Here is a 12,887-nt window from a genome sequence, read left to right on the forward strand (position 1 = left end):
GGCTGAGAAAAATAAAGATTCCTGAACTTGGCCCTGACCTACTGAGAATCATAGGGGAAGGGGTTTAGTAATCTTAATATTTACCAAGCTCCCCAGGTGATTTTTTAATTGAATTTATTGGGATGATATTGGTTCACAAAACCGTATAGGTTTTAAATGTACAACTCAACAAAACATCATCTGCACACTGCAGCATATGCCCAATTCCAGGCAATTTTTATGTAAAACATCGGAGAACTGTTTCTACAATGACTTGTGATAATCTGTTTAGGAAAAAAAAGTGCTTGTTTACATCAGGCATACACTGTCTCGGGTGATCAGGGTGTAATTCAGCGTCGCGGAAGAGGTAAATAGCCAAACATCTTCTGTAATTTTGTGAGCATAGAAAAATAATTTAAAATAATAATAAAGGTTGATTTGAGGTTAATTTAAGCTCACAGAGATAACAGAGAGCATTTTACTTCAAGTTCACAATGGAACTAAACCAATTTGGTAAAGAAAAAGTAATTCTTACTAGATCTGATACAAAACCTTAAGGTATTTAGCTTGAGTTTCAGTACATTGAAATTAAACCACAAACTTAACTTGAATTCATCCATTCTTTCATTGTGGTTAAACAAATATTTATTCCATGAATGGTTTAATTGTAATGGTTTAATGATTTAATTTTAAGGTATGAAGTCAGGATGAGATGACAGAATGACTATAATACATGTCTAAGTGAACTTCCAGTGAGCGTAGCACTCAGAGGACAGACCTGTAGAGGCAGTCAGTTTCTAGAGAAAGTTCTAGTTACTCTGGAACTTTGTTCCCCTTATTCTTCTTATATGCTTTTAGCCAGGAATGACATTATCACAAACAGTGTTTGGACATTTAATTCATAAAAATAAAGCTTAAAGTATGTTTAATTCATAAAAGTTTATTGTTTAACTGTGAGATCACTGAATCTATATACACCTGGAGTAGTTGAAGAACTCAAGTTTATCTAAAAGCACCAGTTTTGGAGATCTGTTTTTTTTGTTTCTGTTTTTGTTTTGAAACAAATCCTCACACAATTTATGTTAAGTAGGTGAGGATGCATATACCTGTTTCAGCAATGCAAGACTATAAATCATAAACCCCAAAGTTCATAGCAATTCACTCAATTATCTGTCTGAAATTCACCAGAATATGCATAATTCTCATTCCTGTTTTTCCTCAGCATTGCACACACTCTCCTCATAGTCAGAAGTCTTGAAATCAATAAGGGACTTATTTAGTTAACAGCCTGCCTTAACCTGGACCTCTGGCTCTGGACCTCTGGACCTAACTTCCTACTTCTTGTCATCATTTTTTAGCTTTTCCCCTGGAAATAAAGTATGAGATAGAGTCATAAGTGAATTATCCTTAGCTAGTATTAAGCATGCATTCAATCAACTTTATAACTTTTTATCTTTGTTTGAAAAGTGCAGAGAATGTATAATTTTCTACTTAGAATAGAGACCCAAGTCTATCTTTTGACTGAAGTGTAAGCTCCTTGAATTGTAAGGGATGTGTCTCATTCATTGTTGATTCATCAGTACCTAACATGCATGCCATGCATGCAGCAGAGTTCAATTAATGTTTGTTGTTTTGAGGTCATAAATTCATTTAATAAATTTTTATCCTTTTTATTTTTCCTGAAAATAATTCAAGAATCTTAAAGTAAGTTCTCTATAAATAGCTCCCCCTTGATTTTAAAAGACTCTAAGGATCCTAATGTAAAATATATAAATAATTTTGTTTTATACATTTCCTTAACATGATACAAGAATATGTACTTAATTTTCAGAACATTCCTCAGTAAGCAAAAATTATCTTAAGATTAATTGAAATTTGATGCTAATTTATTGAGTTGAAATACAGATTTGTAACTTTGATTAAGTTCAACATTTCTAAGTGATTAGGTAAATTAAATAGAAAGTAGAATTCCTGAAAAAGGAATTATGACCAAGAAAAAGAATTTTCTCCTAGCTCATGGAGATAAAAAGACATATTGGAATTATTTCAATTATAATAAATGAAGAAAGGATCCGTTGATATCTTTTATATTGGGTACTAATGCTACATAAAACTACTTCAGACAGTGGAAACATAATGGTAATTGCAAACAGTGCAAATACAAACTATACGTAGAAAACCTTTGGAATCAATTTATTTTTTAATCTTTGCAGAAATACTTCTATCTTTATTTTAAAAAACCTGAACATATGAGTAAGAAGACACCAACCTGAAGAACTGACAGATAATGAAGTTAGTAAAAGTAAAGCAGTTTAGTAGATCTCAGTTTGATAATATAATCTTAAAAGTTTACCTTTTGGCTCTCGGAGCAGCACCATGGCGGTGGGCAAGAACAAGCGCCTTACGAAAGGCGGCAAAAAGGGAGCCAAGAAGAAAGTGGTTGATCCATTTTCTAAGAAAGATTGGTATGATGTGAAAGCACCAGCTATGTTCAATATAAGAAATATTGGGAAAACACTGGTCACAAGAACTCAAGGAACCAAAATTGCATCTGATGGTCTCAAGGGCCGTGTTTTCGAAGTGAGCCTGGCTGACCTGCAGAATGATGAAGTTGCATTTAGAAAATTCAAGCTAATTACTGAGGATGTTCAAGGCAAAAACTGCCTGACTAATTTTCATGGCATGGATCTTACCCGTGACAAGATGTGCTCCATGGTTAAAAAGTGGCAGACCATGATTGAGGCTCATGTTGATGTCAAGACTACCGATGGTTATTTGCTTCGTCTGTTTTGTGTTGGTTTTACTAAAAAACGCAACAATCAGATTCGGAAGACTTCTTACGCTCAGCATCAACAGGTCCGCCAAATCCGGAAGAAAATGATGGAAATAATGACCCGAGAAGTGCAGACAAATGACTTGAAAGAAGTGGTCAATAAATTGATTCCAAATAGCATTGGAAAAGACATAGAAAAGGCTTGCCAATCGATTTATCCACTCCATGATGTCTTTGTTAGAAAAGTCAAAATGCTGAAGAAGCCCAAGTTTGAATTGGGAAAACTCATGGAACTTCACGGTGAAGGTAGCAGTTCTGGAAAAGCTACTGGAGATGAGACAGGTGCTAAAGTTGAACGAGCTGATGGATATGAACCCCCAGTCCAAGAATCTGTTTAAAATTCAGATGTTTAATGGTGACAAATAAAAAGTCCTATTTGTGACATTTAAAAAAAAAAAAAAAGTTTAATTTGATTTTTCTAAAAATTGTTCTTTTGTATTAAAATTTTATTGTTTTTCTTTCTTCATTATGTAAGTGAACCATTTTCCAGTTAAGAAACCTCACTTGCCTCCATTGTTGATGGGAGTGTAAGCATAACCATTTTGTAGGACACGCCCATGCCCTCTGTTCCGACCATCATTCTAAGCATTGGTATTTCATAACTACTTTGCACATATGTATAATGATAAGTGTGCAAAAATGTTATTCATTTCAACATTGTTTGAATGCTGAAAATGTACTAATAACATATATTCCATCAATAGAGATCTTCTTAAATGCATGATGTAGCTGCAAGCTGCAGACACAGGTGTTTATTGTTTTTATTACTTTATTATTTACTCTTGTCTGATGTTGAGTTATTTTTTAATACAGACAACACTTAAAAGAAAACAATTATAACTTATGATGTATTGATTCTATGGAGTTCCATGCCATCAACAATGGTGGAAATCCCTGCGTATTAACTTGAGAACATATTAGTGACAGGTTATTAAGAAAGTCACAGAAAATGTAGTGTGACTTGTTCACATAAATAGAAAATTAAGCAAACCCTGTGGGTAGAGAAGGAGTGGAGTATGTGTGGAAAATATATGCAAGATATATACCAAACTGTGGTGAATGTCTCTCAGGTTTGAGATTGAAGGGGAGATGGGCTATCGATCAGTATTTTGACTTTTCAATTTTTAGAATGAGAATATATTACTTTTGTTTTTTTAATTTAAAAAAGGAAGTAATATAGTGAGATATATTACTTTTGTTTTTTAAATTAAAAACTTTTGTTTTTTAATATAAATAAAGGACTCTGGTAATTTGCCCACACCCACATTTGTCTTAAAACTAGTTAGTTTTAGAAATTCAGATGAAAATTTAGAATAAAATAATTGCAGTCTGACTTAGAAAATAAAATATGCACAGTTATCACTGATAGAATATGTGGAACGAATTTAAAGATGTGGATTAAAAATCTGTATTATTACCTTAATCTGTTATGATTATGGCACAGATGTAGCATTTTTAATATAAATTATATACATTGAATATTTAAGCCTTAAGGTATTATTAATAAAACTAATAAGTGAATCAATAGTTAGCAAGCACCCATTATATACAACTTGCTCTCATTTCATACTAATGATGCTGGCACTTTGCACTCTATCCTCTGGCTACTCTTCTTTTTCCTGTCCTTTGCACACTAAAGTTATCACCATAGTAGGACCATTTCACTGTTTTCCCTGCTCCTAGATTTTTACATGCCTAGCTTTTTCATATTACTCAGGGCTGAATGCAAAGTTCCTTCCCTCTGATGAATTATCAACCAATTTAAAGTAGTTCTCATCACCCCAGCCAACTCTGACCTTTGAAGTCCCTCTTTTTACATCATTCTCTCTTGCTATATTTAAAGCTTTTGTCCATTACCTAGTTCATTTATTAGTGTTTTTTGAATTGACTCTTGTCTTCTCCCTGATTGAATTTAAATTCTATAAAACGAGGAAGTTTTCCTGTACAGTTCATTCTTGAATCCTCCATGCCTAGAATAGTGCCCTACTCATAAAAGACATTCAAAATTTTTAAATTAAAAATTCAGAATGCATACAGTAAATAGAAAACAGCCAGTGCATGTTCCCATTGAGCTTTTCCCCATTTTCTTACATTATTCCTGTCATAGTAGAGGCGTGACATTTCTAAAGGATATACCTCAGTACCTCTAGCACCACTGAATTAATAATCAGACCATAGCATACAATTTTATTCGTTTCCTCATTTGTAAAACTAGTATACTAATACACACCTACTACAGAAGTTATGAATATTAAGTAAGAACCACAGATCCATAGTGACACATAAATTCAGGGGCTCAGTTTTCTCATTCACTGGCAAACTGCATGATTTAAATGTATGCCCAAAAAAGGTACCGCTTATTACTTCAAACTACATATCTTCGGGGCTGGCTAGGAAAGTTAAACTGGTGTTGGGTATCAAGAAGTATAAAACAAACTAAATAGTAAGTTTTCTTTAACACATAACATCTGCCATACACCCCTGGTATGGTGAGCAGTGTAGGCTTAAAGAAAAGCTGGAGAACTTCCCAATCAGGGAAATAGAAATGATTCATAAAGAAAGAGGCTAGAAAATACACCAAAATTACTTGAGTAATTCTACTTCCTACTGTAAAAATCGCATTACCTATGTCACAGGCAAAGTTTCTACCAACAAATGAAGTAATGAATATTGAGCAAAGTCAACATAATTTGTCTTTTAAAATATCTAAATGCCATGGAAAATCCAAATGAAAGAATGACCACATAAGATTTTATTTTATTGTCATGATGTAGGCAAATCTGTAACTGAAAAACATAAATCAGGAAAACATTTTGATCTTGACAATGTCAAAAGTGTCATCAAACCCAAGTAGTAAATAAGAAATGGTACTTAGAAGAAAATGGCATACCATGTTAAAGAGATGATTTGGTATGAGATACCTTGAACAAGATAAATGTCAAAATAGTGCATGCTGGTGGTGTTTAATAGAAAAAAATTAATGATTATGCTCTGAAGACTCCACAGCCAAAATAGAGTAGTCCATTTTAATTTTCAGAGGAATTTGGTGAACAAATGACTAGATATCCACCAAACCTTGGTACTGATGAAAAATACAGTACATTCTGAGAAAATCAATATATAGTTTGCCTGAAGGTATCCCAAAGGAAACATTCAGTTATTGAGGTTTAAAATACGTTAGCCCCAGAATAATAAAATTCTTGAATTGCGGGTATTTGCAAGAACAGCAAAAGGGTTAAAGACATTTTATATTTTATCAAAGCTTTAAACTGCTGTGCAGAGTTTTATGCATTTCATATTTTTTCCCACTGCTTCTTCATGCAAAAAGCCTTCACCAATTCCTCAGAGCACTCCTTCACTATTTAGATCTTCTTAATTTGCTCATCAAATAAAATATAGTCAGTCCCACTCTACCTGGCATCCACAGGTTCACACAGTCACTAAAGATTGAGTTGGGGAGACTGGACACATATCTTAAGGAACAGATATTTGTCACAATGTCTCATTGTAGTCAGTTGCCAAACTGTTGAGGTTTTGTTTGTTTCTGTTTTAGTTTTGGAAAATAAGTACTCGTTTTAGCCACACCACAGTTGGCACTGATTTTAATTATGAATATTATTTTGTTTAATGACAGAAAGAAAAATGGGAATTCTTGATTTTAAAAAATGCAATGAAAATGTTAGGATTCAAATATAAAGAGATAAGACTGTCTGCAAAAAAAGGAAACTGTAGTTTGGAAAATCAGCAACTCAATTTAAACTAACTCATGAGGTCAACTCAGGTAATAATCTAATTTTATTCTAGCAGTACACATTTATTAGTTAATTCTTCAGTATTTGTTTAATAATCAAGAAGTAAAGTATTTCCTAGAGAGGAAAATAAATATGGTGGGAATAAATCTGACTAGGTGCTTTAGTACATGCAACATACTACATTTTCCTTCTTTTACCAAGTTATAAAATGATCAGTAGTTAATGAAGAAATGATTGAAGACAAGCATTTGTCAAAAATTAATTTCACAGCTGAGAATGCTGTCATATTTGACAATTTCTCTTGACTAAGTTAGGATCTTAAATAATTTTTAACTAACTTCAGTCTATTAAATCTATCATTGTTTAGATTTTTAATATTTTGCTTATCATAGATTTTTTCATTGATTTTTTTTAGAAAAATCTTGCATTGCAATACTCAAGATACGGAAGCAACCTAGGTGTTTATCAATAAACAATTGCACAAACAAGAAGTGGTACATATGAACAATGGAATATTACTGGGCTCTAAAAACAAATGAGAGCTTACCATTTGCAACATGATGGACATAGAGGAAATTATGCTAAATGAAATAAGTTAGGCAGAGAAAGACTAACACCAAATGAAGTAAAATTATAGTTCATTTCAAGTAAAAAAAAATACAGTACATTTAGCCATGAACTATAACCACAGAAATAGACTGCTGTAACTATAAAGAGTATAACTATTGCAAGTATTGTTTGCACTATGTTGAACCAGACAGATAATGAGTTCTGAATGTCAATTTTTTGTGCTGTTCATTTAACTCTGACTCAAAGAATTGAAAACATATCTTATGATGTGTTTATCAAACTTCACTGAAAATGGAAATGTCTCTTCACCTTGGTCCCATCATGAAGACACAGTTAAAGTAGACCAATCTATCCTCCAAGATGTCCACTGTAAGAATGTTCTGAAACAGAAGTTTTTTTATAGACCACAAATTCTTAACAGAGGTTCCTGTAGCTGGGTTGAAATATGTATGTAAGAACAGAATAACTGAAGTATATGGTAGTTGTACATTTAACTTTTTAAGAAACTGCCAAATATTTTTTAAAGTTGTACTATTATTTATTCCCATCACAGGTATATGAGAGTTCTAAGTCCACAACCTCAGTAACACTTAGTTCCACCAATCTTTTAAATTTTACACAATGTAATAGGTGTGTGATTGTATCATCATAGATTTGATTTGCATTTCCCTAATGATTAGTGAAATTGTCATCACAATCAAAATAATGAACATATAACCTTAAAGGATTTCCTTTCCATGTGGTTATTTGTCACTACTTTATTTTCTTTGTTAAAAGTAATTGTTCAACTTTTTTGCCCATGTTTTCTTATTGGATTATTGGTTTTTATTATTAATAAGTTTTGATTTTTGACATGTATATTCTGAATACAAGCCCTTTATCGGATATATAATTTGCAAATATTTTCTCCTAGTTTGTGGCTTTTGTTTTTATTCTCTTAACAGAATCTTTTGAAGAGTAGAAGTTTTCACTTTGTTGAAGTTCAGTTTTTTCCTTTATGAGTCATGTTTTTGTATCTAAGAAATCTTTGCCTAACCTAATGCCACAAATATTTTTTTCTGTTTTCTTCCAAATTTTTATTTAGGTTTTATATCTAGGTCTATGATCCATTTTATTTTAACATTTTTCTGTGGTACAAGGCATAAATGAAAGTTTATTTTTTATTGTATGAATATCCATTTTGTTACTAGTTACATTTTTGTTCCACATAACTGAAGGGGCTCCTGTTAACTGACTGGACTCTGACTGACATAACCTGGCTATCTCTTGAATTGTGATCTGGATTTCTGAAGTATTTTAAATAATAGTTTTGTTATGCTTGTCATGGAAAAATGCATAAACAGTGTTCATATAAGATCTTCAAAACAAACACATAGGTAATAATAGTTATTTTGTTGTAAATTAATTTAAAATTCTGGTTACTCAATACATGGTGATAAAAAATTTTAGGAGAAAATGAGTGGTTTCTTAGTCAGTGTTCTTACATTGAACATAGGATTCTGAGCACATCTAAAGGTTTGAATTGGGGTGGGTATTATATTAAGTGTTAATACAATACTTAAGTACTGAAAATTAATGACCATAAATTTGTTTTTCTTACAAATATCTGAGCGTTTGAGATGAATGGATGGGTAATTTGGGTTAGAAAAAATCAGTTAATGAATGAACGAACCAACCAACCAACCAATAAACAAATCTAAAGTCAAAACAATGGAATCAGTAAAATAAAGCATGTCTAAATGAAATGTTTTGTACCTTCATGGTGATTTAGTCACTCATTCTATTGTTTTTCTCCATTCAACTATTTTTATACCAGAATATAGATAGAATATTTTGATAAAAGTGAATTTGGAATCCCTTGGGAGTCTGAAATTCTTTGTCTTTACCTTTTTGACCTTTAACCAGATTTTGTTTTGGATTCTGGTAGGAAGAAGAATGTGGGACTCATAAAGCATAAAGTTTGTACTTTTATATCAACTATAGCCTGTGCATACTCTTTTACAACAATCCCAGGTTTAGGGCATGTTGTGAATTAATGAGTGTATCTTCATGACCAAACTTATTATTTAATGAGACAGATCATTCTTTTTAAGGTAATGGTTTGAAAATACACATACTCTAAATGTGATTCTTAAATTTCAAATGTATCTAAAATAGGCAATTGTGCTGTTTCTTTTGCAACTTGACTAAGCCTTCATTTACTATTGTACAATGAGGATGAAAAAAGTAGTAAATTGAGAAACTTTCTAATGAGGCCCAAAAGAACCAGAATACATTTAAAATACAGAGAGAGAATCCTATTCCAGTTTTTAGACCAAACGATAAAGGAGGAGTTGGTTGATAAACGACTCAGAAATAGAAACCATGTTAAAGGTGATGTTTTGGCTGTTAGGCTTTCTTCAGGCCTTAATATACAAAACTAACTGTTTTTTTAATATTTCTTATTCTGCCCAAGGAAGGCCTTAAAGACAGAATACTTCTTTTAACCTTATTCTATATTCCACAGAGTATTTTTAAAGACTAGAAAAGCATTGCTGGGTCAAAAATGGTTGGGGCTCTGAAAGATCAGAAGAAATCAATCATTACTTTTTTTTTTTTTTTTAAGAAGCACACATTGAAAACTTCATCGACAAAGTTATTCTGAATTCAGTGTTCTAGCTAGGGACCTTGTAGTGAATAAATAGACTGGCCAACAGTTCACTATATTTTTGGATATGAGTGTTACTTTTTATTTAGATTGGTTTACCTAAAACTTTGCCTTCCTTTCTATAATAGTATTATTATATTTTAGTTTTAAGTCAAATATTGAATTCAAAAATTATTTTAATTATGAACACTGAATTGATCAGTACTTTAAATTATGCATATTTTTATAACAGCTTAAATATTTAAATTATATGAAGATATTTTCTAGAAATTATTAAAATCACATTTTCTTGCTTTGCTCATTGACTTTTGTGTGTATATATATATGTATATATATTTTTTAATTTTTTTTTAGAGAGAGAGGGACAAACAGGGACAGACAGACAGGAGGGCAGAGAGATGAGAAATATCAACTTGTAGTTGCAGCACCTTAGTTGTTCATTGATTGCTTCCTCAAATGTGCTTTGTTCTGGGGGCTTCAGCTTAGCCAGTGACTCCTTGCTTAAGCCAGTGACCTTGGACTTCATGCCATTGACCTTTGGGCTCAAGCCAACGACCATGGGGTCATGTCTATAATCCCAAACTCAAGCAGTTGACATTGGGGTTTTGAACTAGAGTTCTCAGCATTCCAGACTGATGTTCTACCCATTGTACCACTGCCTGATCAGGCTTATATATAGAATTTTTTAAAAAACAAATAAGCTAACAATTTGGAAAAATTAAAAATTGCAGAAATCAAAGCATTTATTTCAAAATTAAGAGCAAGTTGGTCTTTATATCTTTTTGTTTAGTGAGCAAACACACTTGCTCTAAAAAAACAGATGTTTATCTCAATAGATATGGCCAGGTATATACAGAGATTGTGACATTCCCTGAGGGCAACAGGAACATATTCTAAAAATCTAAGTATAGTAGTTGCCTATATCACCAACTATGTTGGTCTGTTGTGAATATCTAAATAATGGAATAAATATTTACTAGCATAAGGAAAGAGAATTGCAAAAGGGAAAGGCGCTATTGATTACTGAAAGCCACACTGAACCAAGTGTGTTGCATATAAAATCTTATTTAATCATCACAATAACTTTATTAGGGATAAAGCAGTTAACCATTATCATACAGTTAGACAGTGTCACATCAAGCACTAAATGAAGTGTTTGCTTTCAAAGCCTGCTTTCTCTTCACTACACAGAGCAACATCTTAAAATACAGTGTGTCCGTAAAGTCATGGTGCACTTTTGACCGATCACAGGAAAGTAACAGAAGAAAATAGAAATGTGAAATATGCACCAAATAAAAGGAAAACCCTCCCAGTTTCTGTAGGATGATGTGGCAGCATGTGCGCACACACAGATGATGACGTAACACCGTGCATACAGCGGAGCAGCCCATGGCCATGCCAGTTGAGATGTGGACGGTACAGAGGAAAGTTCAATGTGTTCTGTGGCTCACTAAATTTGAATCCATGACCAAAGTGCAATGTGAATATCGACGTGTTTATAACGAAGTGCCACCACATAAGAATAACATTACTTGGTGGGATAAGCAGTTGAAGGAAACCAGCAGGTTGGTGGAGAAACCCCATTCTGGTAGGCCATCAGTCAGTGATGAGAGTGATGAGTCTTTAGAGGCTATACAGGATAGCTACCTAAGGAGCCCTAAAAAAATTTGTGCGTGAGCTCACATCGAACTGCACTGAATAGGTATGAAACTGGGCGAGTTTTCCTTTTATTTGGTGCAGATTTCACATTTCTATCATCTTTTGTTGCTTTCCTGTGACCAGTCAAAAGTGCACCATGGCCTGACCTGTGGTGGCGCAGTGGATAGAGTAACGACCTGGAATGCTGAGGTCGCTGGTTCAAAGCCCTGGGCTTGCCTGGTCAAGGCACATATGGGAGTTGATGCTTCCTGCTACTCCTTAATTCTCTTTCTCTCTCTCTCTCTCTCTCTCTCTCTCTCTCTCTCTCAAATGGGTAAACAAAAAAAATATATATTTTATAAAAAAGGAAGGGTGAAATTTTTAGAATCTTTAGTAAGTTCACCCATACCCATAAATGTGGACCAACACAATGTTCTATTCCATTCGTCTTGGTCCAACTCCCTTAGAATTAACTTCCTCATGTATTCTCTAGATTTACGTCACTATAAATTAGCAGAATTTAGCCATTCTTTTGGCATATAAGCTATTTTGTGAGACTTTGTACTTTGGAGCATACTGAGATACGACCCTTGTAATGCTTCTAAAAAGAATGGTTATGGTGAGTCTTGAAGAGAATAAGCATCCCTTCAGTAGGTAGCTGCCCTGGGTAAGATTACTGCAGGTTTCCAAGCAGGGGGAGGCTAGTCTTCTGATAGACAAGCTGTTTCCATTGGTAAATTTCAGAGTCCTACATCTTCCAGCCGATGCCCTAACTTACATGAGTGAGCCTATCAATTTAACTTATGTTATAATTGTGTAGTCTTTACAATTAAATTCTGTGTTTAATTTTCAGCAATATTTGTACTCTTGCTACAAGAAATAAGAAATTATTTTAAGGCTATCAGAGAGCTCTCAAGTTTTCTAACCATGTCTTGAACTAAGAGTTAAGAAACTCTGCTTCTCAATTTTCTTTCTGTAAATAAATAGCCCAGTTTATTCAGAAGAATCCATCCTACACCCAGCTTCTTTTAGTCATTAATATAGCTATAATGGTCAAGTATGGTAACAGTTAGGCTCCCAAGGTACTTCTTTCCAAAGATACTCATCAGAAATAATTAAAGGTGATAATTTGATTAATTGTGATGCCACCACATGCCATGGATTACTAGCATTTCATATTTTATTGTCACAGAGCCCAGCATTTTATTCAAGTCCAAGGACATCCCCAAATCCCATCTTTGTAAACCAATCCCCAAATCTCATCTCGTAAAATATTCTGATAATTATTCTACTTTATTTAGATTTTATTTAGTATATATACAAATTATTTCCTAATTTATAAAATGTAATTAGCACTAATAATTGTGTAGTAAAACAGAACAATAATAAAATGCAAAAGTAATTTGAAATATGATAAATTCATTTAAATCACTGAAAAAGAAAGTGTCTTCCTTACATTGTAGTAAAT

General features: G+C 33.0%; 1 protein-coding gene across 1 annotated transcript; it reads left to right on the plus strand.

Annotated features, from left to right (window-relative positions):
• Positions 1–2,337: 2,337 nt before the first annotated feature.
• LOC136334021 (small ribosomal subunit protein eS1-like) lies at positions 2,338–3,194 on the plus strand. Its single transcript, XM_066273776.1, has one exon. It carries the CDS (start codon positions 2,356–2,358, stop codon positions 3,148–3,150), a length of 795 nt encoding a protein of 264 aa, XP_066129873.1. The 5' UTR covers positions 2,338–2,355; the 3' UTR covers positions 3,151–3,194.
• Positions 3,195–12,887: the final 9,693 nt, after the last annotated feature.

The sequence above is a fragment of the Saccopteryx bilineata genome, chromosome 4, assembly GCF_036850765.1.
Source record: "Saccopteryx bilineata isolate mSacBil1 chromosome 4, mSacBil1_pri_phased_curated, whole genome shotgun sequence".
NCBI lineage: Eukaryota > Metazoa > Chordata > Mammalia > Chiroptera > Emballonuridae > Saccopteryx > Saccopteryx bilineata.

Bases quoted from the DNA above. Each gene is read 5' to 3' on its own strand.
- LOC136334021 (XM_066273776.1), top strand. From the start codon at position 2,356: ATGGCGGTGGGCAAGAACAAGCGCCTTACGAAAGGCGGCAAAAAGGGA.